Source organism: Armigeres subalbatus, chromosome 3, assembly GCF_024139115.2.
Source record: "Armigeres subalbatus isolate Guangzhou_Male chromosome 3, GZ_Asu_2, whole genome shotgun sequence".
Lineage (NCBI taxonomy): Eukaryota > Metazoa > Arthropoda > Insecta > Diptera > Culicidae > Armigeres > Armigeres subalbatus.
In genome coordinates, this window is record NC_085141.1 from 143,091,033 (window position 1) to 143,107,122 (window position 16,090).

At 38.6% G+C, this 16,090-nt stretch overlaps 2 protein-coding genes and 1 long non-coding RNA gene across 3 annotated transcripts; 2 read left to right on the forward strand and 1 right to left on the reverse strand.

The window, feature by feature from the left end:
- Positions 1 to 3,380: 3,380 nt before the first annotated feature.
- On the forward strand, positions 3,381 to 4,093 carry LOC134225764 (uncharacterized). The gene is made up of 3 exons (XR_009983320.1): positions 3,381 to 3,428; positions 3,487 to 3,617; positions 3,674 to 4,093. It is a non-coding gene; the product is annotated as an uncharacterized LOC134225764 (long non-coding RNA).
- Positions 4,094 to 5,568: 1,475 nt separating this feature from the next.
- LOC134227050 (NAD-dependent protein deacetylase Sirt6-like) lies at positions 5,569 to 6,982 on the forward strand. The gene is given in 6 exon segments (XM_062708261.1): positions 5,569 to 5,605; positions 5,674 to 5,747; positions 5,803 to 5,824; positions 5,827 to 5,941; positions 5,943 to 6,468; positions 6,593 to 6,982. Coding segments are annotated over 6 exon segments (1,128 nt in total). The 5' UTR covers positions 5,569 to 5,583; the 3' UTR covers positions 6,962 to 6,982.
- Positions 6,983 to 7,122: 140 nt separating this feature from the next.
- On the reverse strand, positions 7,123 to 12,001 carry LOC134227049 (Fanconi anemia group D2 protein homolog). The gene is given in 7 exon segments (XM_062708260.1): positions 7,123 to 7,500; positions 7,563 to 8,142; positions 8,145 to 8,786; positions 8,789 to 8,875; positions 8,878 to 9,414; positions 9,417 to 9,686; positions 9,689 to 12,001. Coding segments are annotated over 6 exon segments (4,233 nt in total). The 5' UTR covers positions 11,820 to 12,001; the 3' UTR covers positions 7,123 to 7,500; positions 7,563 to 7,576.
- Positions 12,002 to 16,090: the final 4,089 nt, after the last annotated feature.

Genomic DNA, 16,090 nt, shown 5'->3' on the forward strand with positions numbered 1-16,090 from the left:
TTTTCTTTTCTAAAAATGTTAAAAATTGCCTGGGATATTGGTCACATAGTTTTATAATATTAAAAAATGTGTTCATTGTTCATCGCTTGTAAGTGGCTTGTGGTTTCTTGGCTAATCTACACGCATCCCCACGTTTGGCCACAGTTTTCACTCGCCGCCATTGCACCAATCGGGTAGCAGGCCAGGCCCTTCCGACGCGTGGGTACTATGTCACCAGTCGCCATCGCGCCTAGTCGCAGACCTACGACGTAAAGCAGATTAGTACCTCTGTGTTCAGGCCACCATTGTGCCACGAGCATTGTTGCCCTGCAACTCCTGCCGAAATTCCATCAGACTACCATCCATCGGTGGCTTTCACCATGCGAGCTCGGAAGCTGAGTCGCAAATTCGCTTGAAAAACGTCAGATCATCACCGTTTCCTGTTTCCTGATTGGGCTATCCCGGACCCTGGCCAGCACAGTCCGACAATTAGAATGATACAACCTCACCTCTGCAGTCACCATTGTGCCAAAGTCGCACCGCAAACCTCCAAGCCAATCCAACAACTTCCTCCATCGCCTTATGCCCCCACCAGTACAGTAGACTTTACCTCGATCGTTTTATAGTCCACCTTGGTCAATAGAACTGGCGATTGGCTGACTTCTCCTCAATGTTTTCTATTTAATCGCACCTGCTGTAGATTAAGTGAAGAGGGAGCATGGATAAAACGGTGATATAAATATAATTAAATGACCTAGTGGCCGACAATTTTCTCACCAACGACTCCTTCTGAGCGAGTTTAATAATATTCGTACTGTGTTTTTGTTTGAAAAATAAACAAATTTGAAAATGTCGCTATGACAGCAGTACTAAAATGTATTGCAATGGAGCATTAAAAGATTACGTACTGAAGCGACGATTTTCATTGCTGGGTACCAAAGATCGTTCATAGCTTACGAAACAGGAACCACAAAAATATCGCCTGTTTCATATTGATTGTTGATAAAATTCTACTATGATTAAATAAACTTTAAAGTAGTTTTTAGCTGATTTATTTGGAGTTTGATTGATGAGCACTTTGAAATTCATTAATAATTGCCTTGAAAACATATGCATGCAATCAAAGGTGCCTGCGATGCGTGATTTCGCGCGTACTGAAATATAAGTAACTGCACGCGCGCCCCAACACATATCGCAGCTGACAGTCCAGCTTTCCACGCTCGCCATAATGGCGGATGCTATAAACAGTTTGACATTAACTGCTTCCAGACACTGAACTGAAATTTTCGTCTAAGCACCCATTGAAGTCTTTGTTGACAACGGCAACCTAAAATTTGTTATTTTTTCATCAACAGAAATTTATTCGAGTATCGTAATTCACAAGTTTCTACTATTCTTTTGATTCGCAAATATACCAACTAACGAATGCTTATTTCAGACAGTACGATGTGATGATCGCTTAGTCGTCTCGTAGGGCAAAGAAAATTCACCTTTGAAGCGGAGAAAGATGTTCTGTATACATATCTGTATTTGCTCGCCGCTAAATGGAGAACTCTTCCGGATGATGTTTTGCTGTCGGATGTTATTTGATCGACGTATGATATGAATGAATAACCCCAGAAACCATGTTTTTTGCTTTTATTTAATGATTATAAGACAGTTTTTTCGTTAAACATATCATATCATTAACATCATTGAGTCAAGTTTGATGAAGAAATTCTTGAGAGGACTGGTAGAGGTTCTATATTTACTATTCGACATGGCAATCTGCATACTGAAACTGTGTTATTATCCTTTTATTCGGTATACATTGAACGTTTTTGTTTTTGCACGATGAGGACGAATATAATAAGATTTTGAAAGTTGACGAAAGCTTGGTGTTACACATGAGAGAATGGATGCCTTTCTCGTATACAAATTATACGTAATTTCTAATAAGGGCTAGTACCTCCTAACTCTGAGTAGATCACTTTTACACAGTGTGTTACGGAGAAAGATCTACCAAAGCCCTAGTTTAGTTTTTAGTTCCATAACAGAGGTGGTTTTCGTCGGCGAAGCAACGGTATATGCTAAGCAAAAACCGTGTTGGCGTTATTTGGGAAGATAACATTGAACTTTTGACTGTTCGGCGATGGACAAGAACTACTAAAATTTCCTTCGAAAGGGACACTTGGTTCAAACATATATTTAACCGCGAAACGCAACAAAAACGCAAATCTTCGGGTAAAGTAGAGAGATATTAAGTAGGACCAGCATTGAAAAAGATCATCGTTCGCTGCCCTACAACTACGCAATCATCACACTATCTGAAATAAAACATTCGTTAGTTAAAATGTTTCAAATAAACATAATTGTAGAAAAAATGAATATTGATACACGAGTGGATTTCTTTGTTGATGAAAAATAACACATTTTGGGTTGTCGTTGGACACGAAGAACTTCAATGGATGCTTGGACATATCCAGCAAATCAAATTGCTGGTTTGAGAAATGAAAATTTGGTGTGTATAGATTCCACTATCTATAATAGACTCTGATGCTGAAGAAGGTATTTTAGGTATTTTATGAGACGTTTCGCGGCGGCCCGATTATTTACATTTAGTGTTTTGTTTTGGTATGATTCTGCGTGAACATTTCGTTAGGTCCAAACACAAAATAATTTTTCTAACGTTTTACTTTCATGTTTTCTTCAGTATTTTATGCTAACAATGCAATAGTATGAATAATCTAGCAACACGTATAGGAAATCGTATGAAAAGCTTTGTTCTTAAGCTCTAGAAACCGAAAAGAAAAATAGGTAGAATTGATGATCCGACCCATTGGAATGTTCAGCGCGTATTAACCAAACAAACGGGCTCCCACTAATTGTAAAAGTAAACACGAGAAAAACAGCTGTTTCAATCTGTCTCATAAAATGCCTTAGTAGTAGCCTTTGAGTAGATTCAAATGAGCGTGCACGGAAGAAAAAAAGTACCCAAAATTGAGTATTTTTAAACTTACTTTTGAGTTATTTTTACTCTTCTCTTTCATTAACTCTTTTTTTTTTGTTGTCAAAAACAAAATAGCCGAACACACTGTAAACCCGACAATACTCTTTAAAGAGTAAAAATCACCCCTTTTCTGGTGATATATGGAACTGTCAAAAAAATGGGTGATTATTTTTTTTGCATAATGAGTATTTTATGCCCATTTTCAAGTTCCTTGTTTATACCCTTTAATGAGTGAAAAACAAAATATACTTTCAAACAAACGATTTGTCGATTGCAGCATATTTGCTAGTTTGTTTGGGTAATTTATTTAAAATATTAAGAAATATACTATTACGCGCGGTACCCTGTCATGAATGGCCAAGGCTTACACATAAGCCAACAGGTTTTAGGAGCTGTTCCATCATGTGGTGATTCCCAAGACAAGGATTGCCAAAATCGCAGAAGAACCTTCATGAGGATTGTAAGTTGCTTGCTGGATGCGCCGAACCTTTCCATTTTAATTTTACTTTTCTTTCCAGAATAGTATCATCGGACTGCGGTAAACATTTGATGCTGCTCGTGATGAAGGGGAACAACGATATGCTGCTGTATTCATCCAGACTGATCCGACAATGTTACAGGAAAATCGGACTTTGGAAGTGATTACAATGTAAGTTCCTCATAACCCGGCCCCCTTCACAAAATAATTATTTTTTTCACCCGCAGGCCGCAGTACGAGGATAGTGATGGATTGGTCCGCGTTAATATATGGATTGTGTCGTGCTTGGGTACATCGAGGATGTAAAATTGGTACTGCCAGTGCACAGTCTGCAGGATGCCAGCTTCAAATACGCACTCCCCTGGCGATTCCGTAGTTGCGACGATCGGAAATACATAGCTAGAGATGGTTGGCACAATGCCATCGATTTGGTTGACTGGTTCCAGAGGCGGCCTCCGTGGGAAAACCCACGAATAAAACGCGTTCTTCCTTTAATTGCGGAATCTTTTCGTCCAATTGGTTCCTCGGTGCGACCCGAAGATTTGCGAGCAAAACAAAACAAAGTTGCTGTTCTAAATATGTCTTGTTATGTATATGATATATCTTCATCCGGAAATAATAAATGAAATAAAGAGTTATTTTACATATACCTTGTAATTGCGTCACTTGTTCGATGAAAACCATTACATTAAGGCCATTTTTTTAAATAATCAAGGGTGAAAAATACCCATTTCCACAAAAATTTGGTTTTCTATAATGGGTAAAAAGTACGCCCGAATTTGACGTACATGCCTTTTACTCATTAATGAGTAAACGCTGTTTACTCTTTTAATGAGTTGAACTATTTAACTTCAAAATGGGTACTTTTTTACCCATTAAAGAGTACTTTGCTGGCACAGTGCAATCCAACGACGCCAGTTCAATACGGGAAGCCAATTTTGAGTTTTATTACCTATGAGGTCTAAATTGAGTGAATTAAACTTACACGTTAAAAAATATACACGTCCATGAGAATTGTTTTACATTTGAATTTGCACTACTTCAGAATCCAATCAATATTGATAGCTGACCTTTTCAAATTCAAAGACCAGCACTTCCATTTGACGTGCACACTATTTTGATTGTAAAACTAGGAAAATAAAAAAATAATCACCGAAGCCTAGATTTGATTAGCGTACCGTCGCTTGAAAGTCCTACACCTTACCATGACTCCATCTCACACTTCGAATATACTTGTGAAGAAAGCAGAACAGTTGATACAAACTGTCATCTATTTTTAGAACTGCACCAATATTGATCATCTTTAAAATCAATAACCTTTCACCTCTGAATTCAATAACGTATCACTTCCAAATCTAGTGAAGAGATTATTGGTGCTGATCGAAGTGCCAACCATTTCAACTCCCAGAGAGAAGCACTTTGATCAATAGTGTTGTTGTTTTGGAATTGTCTATATTTAATACACTTTTGAAATGTGTGACATCACTCTGAAATCAAAAGAATATCACTACCAATCATAGTGATTGTAAGGTTGGACATTCAATAGATAGAACAGTTAAATTGAGCGTGTTGATTATTTACCGTGTACATTTGGGTAAATAAATTTTCCGTTGGGTACTTTTTTAACATGGGAGTAAAGGCAAACTACTTCGACCCTACTTACTCAATTTTGGCTTCCCGTACGGATGTTCGAGAATCGAGGTTGGGTGAATTAAACTCACTATTGGGTTCACACTTAAATCAATTCACAAATTTCGGTGAATTTTGCTTCAATTCACCGAAATCTCAACAGCAGATTTGTTCGGTAATTATTTTACCGATTTTCCGCGGTATTTTCCTTTGTTCAACTGTCAAAATCACCAAAAAATCTGTAAAATTTTACCGAACAGTTCTGCTGTTGAGATTTCGGTGAAATTTCACAGAAATCTGCGATTTATTTTAAGTGTGTTGTTTATTTCTTCCGTGTGTAATGCTGATAAATATTACAACTTTTGTTCTTAACAACACATTGATGCTTTGTAGCAATTTTTGTTCTTAACATTGGTGAGTTTTATGTTTTATGCTTCTCATTTGTTTACGCTTTTCCCCCTTCTTTCTTGTTGTTGTAGTTCACGCCAAGATTTTTTTATGTACATAAATGTACATAAAAAAAATCTTGGGTAATATTACGAATATTAAAATAACTAAAACATAAATTTTCCCAGTTTACTTCTGTGCTTCGTTACAGGAATAAGCATGTCATGTAATTATGCTGATGGACTATCCGATTACCAAAATAAAGGTGTCCTGGGAGTTCCCGAAGTAAGTTAATTTTATTATAAATCCAGATCAAACAATATGTATCTATGTTTCACAGATATTCGACGACGATGAAATTGTGGAAAAAAATGTGAACAACTGGCCAAATTAATTCTGAGTGCCAAACATGTTGTGGTTCACACCGGAGCTGGAATCAGTACCAGTGCTGGTATTCCGGATTTCCGGGACCTAAAGGGTATGGACATTGGAAAAGAAGGGTGAAAAACCTTCAATAAATGTATCTTTCGATGAAGCTCTGCCTACCAAAACTCACATGGGACTCAAAACGCTGGTTGAGGCTGGATTCGTGAAATACATCATCAGCCAAAATATCGATGGGCTGCATCTGCGGTCAGGACTGCAACGCAAATATCTGGCTGAGTTACACGGCAACATGTTCATCGAGCAGTGCCTCAAATGCAGACGGCAATATGTCAGAAACAAACCGGCACCAACCGTTGGGAAGAAACTAACCGGGGAGCTATGCAAGGGAACAAAGAACTCCCGAGCATGCCGGGGAGGCAATCTCATAGACAACATTCTGGATTGGGAGCACGATCTACCGGAGAGTGATCTGGATTTGGCATTTATGCATTCCACATTGGCGGATTTGAATATTTGCCTCGGGACAACGCTGCAGATCGTTCCTAGTGGCAATCTGCCACTTCGGAATAAGCGTTATGGTGGTAAATTAGTGATATGCAACTTGCAACCGACGAAGCATGTGAGTAATTTTGATTGTAGACATAAGATGTTCTCTTATCATTTTCCTTGTGGAGAATAAGCTCAAACATAGCATTTAGGCACAGGCAATGTTTGATTTAGGCACACACGTTTTATCGTTTTAGGACAAGAGAGCCGATCTAAAAATATCAACCTATGTAGACACAATTATCGAGAAGATTGCTAAACGTTTAGGAGTGGAAATTCCAAACTACACAAAGGAATTGGACCCCACCAAAGCGGAACCGTGTTCGTTGGAGTGGACTATTTCTACTGAAGACGTCAAACACTTGGACAAACATTATTCGAAGACTATTCGCGAACTTTCTAAGAAAAACAAGAAGGGTTCCAATGACGGTAACTGCAAGGAGGAAGACGTTGACGATTTTGACTTCAAAAACAAAAAGTTCAAGAAGGAAAAAACGGAAAACAAGGAAGCAAAAGATGATGATGCTGAAGTGAAGTCAGAATCGAACGTTGTTTCTGGTGAATAAACATTCATAGCTATTTCTATATTTTGACAAGGTAGGTAACTTTTATCCGAACTGTTTCATAGTTTGACGACAAAACTAGGTTTAGGCTATCTTGAAGTATGATGAAGCGTGATATAACTGCGGATTATGATAATTACTCAAAATGGTCGTCAAGGACTCGTTATTTGTACTTATCTTCCAGTCCAGCTTCCATTGCGCTATCAGTTTATTTCACGTTTCAGTATCCAAATTCTCCTTACTTTAGAAAAGAATAATATTGTAACTTTCTTCAGTCATGAATTAGATATGTACATAACAAGAAATAGGGTATCTGTTCCATTATTAATAACATGCTCCTATATCAATAACATTCGCAGAACAGGCAATTCAGGCTTAATTTGTGTCGTGTTTTGTTGTTTTCCGGCGTGCTCACTGCTGAAAAAATTCACAAAAATGAGAAATATAACAACTAGCTCACCAATTCTTTGTTTTCGAGTGGTATTGATTTGGGTACATGGTATGAATTCAAGGAACAATTCCCCTATGTTTAAAAATATAATCTGAAAAGAGGAATACAAACGATAATTGCATTCAGCTACTATCTATGTACCTTTTTACTTACGGCATGTCATCCCATTAGAAGCACTTGCTTTGCGATGTCTTGGCTTCGGAAACCTTTCCCAACCTTGCCGCAGGAACCGGTCGACCCTCAGTCTCGTCGTCATCGCTAAGAAAATCGGCTATGTCGGACTCCGGTTCACTTTCCTGCTCGAGTTCGTCCAGCTGCGTAACGATCAGATCCCCCTTGAGGTCCTTGTTCTTGAGGTTCCCCATCCAGAACACCGAGGAGCAGTTGTTCGCGGCCAGGACGGCCTTCACACTATAGATTAGAGTTTCCACCGTTTCGCGAATGAAGGGAATCTGCGCCACCAGACTGTTGTCCTTAGTGTTTTTCGAGTGGCAGCAGATGTTGTGCAGGTAACGTGTGTTGTGCTGCAGAGTGCTTAGCAGGTGGCTAACCCGATCGGCCGTGACCTTGAGGATATCCTCCATTGTTTTCAGACCGCTTTGCTGGAAGAGCTTCAGGTAGGTGTGGGAATATCGCATATAGCACGAGTAGATTTTGGAGTTGTCAGCGTGCTTCGCTACTTCGGAAAACTGCTTGAGGATTTCGGAGGACTGCTCCCAAAGCACGAACTTTGGACGGTAGTGCTCCGGAAGCGGAGTTCCGATTGAATGCATTTGATAAAGGCCTTGCTGAGTTCTTTGAACAATAAAGCGTAATGGCATCGTTGAAGGCCGGAGTAGAGTTTTGCATCGGACTTGGAGGACGTCAGGTCATCAGCAAGCGCTTTTGTCAGTCTTTTAATTTTCGGGAAGTCGACCACAATGAAAATTCCTTGAAGCAGTTGGGATAACTCAACGGCATTTCCGGTTTTAGCGGTAAAATGAGAACAGATGAACTTTTGACAGAATGAGGCGATTATGGAAGTGTTGGCTGAGTTTGGAGAGACGAGGTGCAGAGCGCAGCCAAACTTGTAGAGACAATGAGCGTTGTGTAGATTTTTGAAAGCATTTTTGTGTGTTAGCTCGGTCGTCAGGATCACCTCGACATTATCTGCTTCGGATTGCCGGCTTTGGTCTGGGGAAGTTGCGAGTTTATCAAAGACCTTCAAGGCTTTGTGGCGTACTTCATGCTTTGCTTTGCTGAGTAGTAGAAGAACACCCGTAAACATTCGCAGGGACAGATTTGAACAACAAGTGAGGACTTTATAATCAGTTTGAAGTTCTGGTTCTGTAGAAGTATGAAGGTCCTGTCGTTTGGTGTTAATTTTGACATAATTTTAACGGCATAAGGCACAATTTCTAGCAGATCATCGAGTTTGAGGCGAGTTCCTGTTTTCGATTCAATGTCAGTGACAAATGTTTCCAGCAAAAACGATACTCGATTAGGCCTAGGCTTTCCCCGACCTTGTCAATCGGCAATGTGTGGCACAGTAAAACCGGTTCACGTAAAAGCTTTATTACCTGGCTGTCCATGGCTCTAAATCCACGCCGATAGCGAACGAAAAGCGTCTCGGTGTCGAACTCGGAAGACTCTGATGAGCGAGGTTTGGTCGTGGCATCAAATTGCGATTTCCTTGTAGCATTTAGTGTAAGATTTGATTTGGATGTTGACTGTTTAGCTGATCGCAAGGCCTTCTTATTGGTATCGGCGGAAAAGTCACAAATCGGGGGTTGATAATCAAAGTCCACATTTCGGAGTAGCGCCGCTAGACGACGTTCGAGTTGAACCAGAGCAGTTAGCCGTTCGATCACTTTCCGATGTATTAATTTGTCCGATTGTAGAAGGAAGGCATTAATCAGTTCACGGAACCAATTGGCGATATAAAAATACGCATCCAGAAGTTGTCGGCAGATGTCTTCTTCGTATGTTTCAACGAGATGCTTCTCATCGGGCTCGGCGTAAAAGTGGGCACAACAATGGCGCATCCCAACAGAGCATTGATTGATTCCAGATTTCCATTGTAGCGGATCAGTTGCAGCACCTTCATCAATTTGAACATGGACAGAAAGAAGCACATTGTGGAGTAACGACTGTTATAGGCCAACATGTTCTCCGTAATGTTGACCGCTATTGCGTATGCCTCTGCATTAGTGTTCTCCAGCTCGGTTGCGTCGTTGATGCATAGTTTTTTGGAATATTGGACGATTTCACCGGATGGGATTTCCTCAATGATGAAAAATTCTGGAAATCATTTGTTAGAACATCGCAGAGCCATACAGAGAAGGCTCTTTCAGGTTTGCCAACATTACTTTCAAAATCTTGTAGCATTTCTGCCAATTCATCGTAGCAGAGTGCTAAAATATCAGAAGATTCGTTGGACGAAGTGAACAACAAGTTGATCATATTACCGATCTCTCGTCCAGCTGCTGTTGGAATATTGCTAACCGTATCAATCGTCCGATCAGAATCGAAGCTGCTCGTAAGTTCTTCATTTTCAGTTGATGTTTTCAATAGATGTCTAATCAATCGAACCACTCCGATCACTCCTTTCTTCTTGACGACCTTATTGTTACTCAGTAGTTGTTTCTTGATCACGATATTGAGACTATCCCATGTTTCGTTGTCGGATAGAGGTCTGTTCGGAACATGAATCGCTTCGCAAATCAGACTGACCGCAGTTCGATACTGCTGCAGATTTAGGTCCATTGAAATATCCATTATTTTCAGTAAAATATGAGCATTGTTCTGAATGTCGCTTGGAAAGCTTTCGTATATGCTGGACAGGGCATCCATGCATGTAGCAATCAGATAATCGTTACGTTGGCCTTCGTTTATCAACGCCATCTCGCACATGAAGCCAACCAGCTTGTTCAGAACCAACCGATTGTTCAGGTTGTTCCCCGAGAACAAATATCTCATAGACAATACGCCGAATTCGCAAACTTCTGCTTGCTTCTCCTTAAGACATGATTCTACGAAGTCCAAGACGCAATCCATATGGGCGTTCAACACAGACTCGAAATCCTCTGTCAATGACTGCATTTGCGCAATCTTCAAATGACCCTTCTTGATTTTGTTGATCAGCATTTTTTGTATACCACTACTCTTGATCTCATTAACGGTAAGCATCATAAGTAGGACTAGAAGATCCAAAGCCATGTGAGATTCCTCGTCGGTTAAAAGTCGACAAAATTTCACCCACGCCTCGTACAGTACTGCTGATACAGTCAACGTTTGGTAGATGATTTGGAAAATTTCTCGCAGACTCTTCTTTACAGTTGAATCGTTACCCATTCGAACTAGACTGTCTATGACCAAACGGATTTCTCGGATGTTCTCGTGAAGACTATCAGTTTCATTGCCATTGAATTTCAGCATAAACCGTACCAATAGCGGATAGATTTCCGCTCCACATCCGCTCTCCACAAATTCTACCATCTTCTGCCTGGCCAACTTAAGTGTTGTCCCGCTTAGACTCATCTCACAAAATACAGTCACGTTCGCTATTGTGAAAAGATCACCCAAAACCGAAAACAATTCTAAAATTTTCCGAAAGGCCATGTTCTGCTTAGACACATCGATGACATCCTCCAGTGCCCCAATCGCTTCCTTTAAAAGTTGCGCACTCTTCTTGCGACCAAGCACCTCAAAATACTTGTTAAATACGAGCGTCCCATGTACACTATGGTCAATAAATTTGATCTGGGACAGCACCAAGCCAATCATGTTCATTCCGATCTCCTCATCTGTCGCGCGCTCTACATAATCGAACAGCAGCCGGATCAAATCCTCCTGCATAAACTCCACGCACAGCAACATCTTCATCACACTCTCCTGAATCGCTTTCACTTCCCCGGTGGTTTGACTTTGCAACTGGCAGCATTCCAGCAGCTTCCGAAAAGCATCCCTGTTCCTACTCACCTGCTCAACCCCAGCCACGAAATCCTTCAGATTCTTCGGATAGTCCCCACTTCCTCTAAGCAGGGTCCTCAGCGTTCGCACAAAGCCAATCGGTTCGCAGCGGAGCACGATAGACGACGGATCGTCCAACTCTAGCTGGCACTTGAGTAGGACACTTTCAAAATAGTTGGTAGGCATTCGGCGCGAAGTCCGAGCGCTTTGTGACTTTTGCAGATTACTTCGTTGTGAAAGATACCTTCGCTGGCTGTTTATCTGGCTCGCCGGTACGGAAAATTGACTGCTCCCGAAGGGCTCATCCGCTTCAGCAGCCTGTGCAGGCGCACTTTCCAATCGTCGTACCTTTTGCCATGGCGAAGTGGAGCGGACTGTGGTATCAATGATGTTCTCACGGATTGTCGTTAAATCAGAAGATTTCTTTGCCAGTAAAGACGATTTTCGATTTTTAAACATCTCCTAAAAATATTGTTTAAAAGGATTTGCCTTAGAATTGAATAGAATTATATTTAAAGTACCGGTTTATAGTTGTTGCGATTGTGATAAACTAAACTTTCTAAACACAGTCAACATGTGAAAACAAGAAAGCGCGAAAACAAAGCAGTTGTGTGTGAGTGAAAACCAAACTGAAAAGAACCATCCACACTCATAAAAATTTACACGCTTTTCGGAATGTACACGCCCATTAGATTCCACTCAATTCATGTTTAACTTTTACTCAATTTAGTAAATTCGCGTCATATGTCAAAAAATGAGTAAATTAATTTTATTAATTGGGTAGTAAATAGTCATATTATTTATGAATGCAGAAAAGATAAATTGAGTGAAAATTTTAAGTTGTCATCAAAGTGAGGACATAAAGAAAGAGGACTTTGAAAATCATTCTTCCTAAAATTTGAATTAATCTGCAATAACCGGAAAATCGTTGTGGATATTAAAGGTAAGTTGTATTAAGAATAAGCTTGAAGTATCCCCATAAAGCCAAAAACATGTTTTAATCTCTTGATATTGCAGCCCAAAGGAGCATAGAAGCCGCTTTATGGAGGACCAGCTGGTGTGTTCATTTTCTACTGAAGGTAAGTAAAATCAATAAATATGGCACTGCTCCCATAATCAATACTCCATTGCACAGTGACGTCACACACGACTTTTGACAGGTACTGGTCCTGTTGTTTACAGACGACTTCATTTTATTTTTGAGATACTTCTATCATTCTTTGGATTTTCTGATCGTTGATCACCTGAGCTCATCGATAATTACCAATATTTGAATGCGGAATGTACGGAATGTCTTCAACATCGTGAAATATGCAAATTTAATTTGGATCAAAAAAATTCTAAGTCCGAAACGTAAACAACAGGACCAGTACCTGTCAAAATAGTGAGGTTAGGTTTGCTGCGCGCAATGACCTATTACCGATTGTGACAATTCCAGAAGACTATAGCGAACCACCACTGATCGCAGAGATATAGCCACCAGTACGACAACGGGAAAAAGTTTTTGCGTGCGTATTTCCGGACGTGAGCTTGAGGTTTCTTCTCGAGCGAAATTTTCCGACAAATGTCCAAATGTGCTGCCGCTTCCGATGAGCGACCAAATCCGTCCACCGCGACGTACACGAATCACGTGATTTGTCTGATGTTGCAATGGTTAGTAATACCCTTAACACCGTACTCACATCGGTGCGAATACTGCTCCGTATGGCGGAACACAAGGCGGAACAGATTGTGCTTCAATTGGACCCAAATTGCTCGCTGCAGGTCCATGATTTGCCGAAAATTTCCCGTGCTCAAGATCATAGTGCCGTCGCATCTGGTCGGTGACGAAGGTTTTCGTGCAAGGCAGATGTTAGCAACAAATTTAGTCCCGGATTTGGCATTCAAATGGCTCCATTTGGTGGTTCTGAACAGCATCTCACTCCCAAATTTAACAAAACGAACAAAACTTATGGACAGTTTGGAAGAAAAACAAAAACAAACCATCAATGCTGTCAGTTATGCGTGCACGGTAAAAATAATGCGGAATCCGATAACTGACAGCATCTGGTTAGTGTCTTTTCACTTGTATACCTACACGCTTAGTTCAGTTTACCTATAAATAGGTAACTGATTCACCCATATTTGGGTATCTTATAAGGTACCTATAATATCCCGAATAGATTAAAATTATACGTGTATTTTTCTAGTTATCGTTTTTTGATTATAGTGAATTGTAATTGAATTTTTAATGGAATCATAAAAAATATCGAACAACAATTATACCATGAATAATATTTACGATAGGGTTATAATAATTTGGTATTGAACGATACACTGAATGGGTTGTTAAGTATCGTTATTATTCAATAAAGCTAACTTTTCCATATATTTTTGCTAAGCGATTTTACCATATATCATTAGCTTATCATCATGTCTTTTCAAAAGCTATTATTGGGATTATCATTGATTCGAACGAAAAGATTAATAGTATGATTTTCTCAAATCGAATTGGAGATGAAATAATGATTCAGTGATTAATTCAAATCGAAAGATGTATAATAAACATTCAATTATATGATAACTGTATTATAGGATGTATAATACTATTTTACGAACTATGATACTGGATAAGATAGTTAAAGGTCACTACTATTGCTCTTTAATTATGTTTTTTCGTTTTATATTTAATTAAATAATTAAGCACAAAACATGTTTTTATTATATATAAATTACAATGTTCCAAATATAATAATAAAATAATGTTCTTATTTTATTCGAAAAAATCACCAGGTTTATTGTTATTGTTATATTGTTATTATCTATGTTGCATCAGATATCTAATTGTATCTTGATAAATTATGTATTTTTATGTTTTTATTGCCTCTTATTTCATTTTTTTTCCAATTTTCTGGCAAGTTTTTGGTAAAGCAAAACATCCTAGAGCAAAACTAAATATTATTGAAAATATCTCTACAACGTAGTTTTTCAAACAACAAAAATTTTGTATTGGGGAATTATAGGCCTTAAATTTCGCCATAAATATACGTTGAATTCATATTTCATTGGGATTCGCCCTCATAGTCACTTAAAAACTTTTTGCCGTTTTATGTCTTACTTAGATTGAGCTACTTTATCCATGTCCATGAGATCTGATGTTCTTTCACCCGTGACTCTTCGCAGATTTCTATGGTGCCACTTGTTCCTATAAAAAAAATCAAAGAAAATAATGAATGACTAAATTATAAATATGGAGTCCTGAATGAGCATTATTCATGTTTAATGACTCCCAGAAATAATAATAACGTCAGCGCTGTTTTTCATACGAATGGTCTTGTTTGAGGATGAAAATCTCATTTCCTGTTGCTAGATTGAGGGCTTATGCCTCTCAGCATCAATGAAAGTAATTTGAATGCATGTTCACTAAAAAGGCACGTTTTAATTGAAAATAAGTAGTTGCTTCATAATTATTTCCATCTGAAACGTGCCTTTATAGTCATTTTGTATAGATTAATCATTAATGTATGGATTATGATACGGCCAGTCGCAATACTGTCCAATTATCGGATCAATTATGAATCACATACATTAAGCTTATCATAAACTATTCTTACCTTCACAAGCCTGTTTTCCGCGGCTCAACCAAATCCACCCGTTCCATGGCATACGGTTTTCAGAGCGTACTGTTTTCCCGTAGAAGTTTCTGTAAATAAACAATAAATATATATATCATTTATATTTTGTGTAATATAGTTTGCACTTACTTGCAGTCTGATCCATTTTATTTTTGTATTTTGAATACAAATGGTACAATTCTTTATCCACACCGCCGTTGACTTCGGAAGAAAAAAATGAAATGGCAGTCGGAGCTGTTTCCGATTCAATTCCCACTACTACACTGAAAAATAAAGTTGCCAAATATCTTTCTATATTATTCATGGTAAGATACGTTTACAACACACTTAAATCATTTCACAGATTTCGGTGAATTTTGCTTCAATTCACCGAAATCTCAACAGCAGATTTGTTCGGTAATTATTTCACCGATTTCTGCGATATTTTCCATTGTTCAACTGTCAAAACTACCAAAAAATCTGTAAAATTTTTACCGAACAGTTCTGCTGTTGAGATTTCGGTGAAATTTCACAGAAATCTGCGATTTATTTTAAGTGTGAATGGAATGATATCAGGTAATGCTTATTAAAACATGTATAATCTGCTTATTATTGCATATAATCGGGTTGTTATTTTTATTAATCATATAATTGTACAACTATCATAAAGTTTATGATGATGATAAGTGGAATGGAAAGCTAATGATATCAACCATTCGGCGAACGATTTATTTCTATTCGGGATGAGTGAAATTTACCAAGAATATTAGTAAAGTTCACTAATATTATTGGAAAATTTCATTTACCTATATATGGGTAACTTGATTTACCCATATTTGGATGAAAAATAAAACATTTCAAAATTGATACTTGACAATAAATATCAATTTTCTTCCGTGATATTTTCCTGACATAGAGTGTGTAATTTTAACAAAAAATAATTCCATTATATGCTGAAAAAAAGTTCATACGTTCGGTTGAGTTATTGCTGCAGTCGTTCCCAGAAGTTTGAGAACGAAAACGGCAAAAAACATATCGATATGGAAAAAAGCAGGCTCTTGAAACTGGTGTTGGCCGAAGCCGAAGAAATGCGTGATCTATAAGTTGTTTACTATATCGGTAAGTGGGTGTAAATTT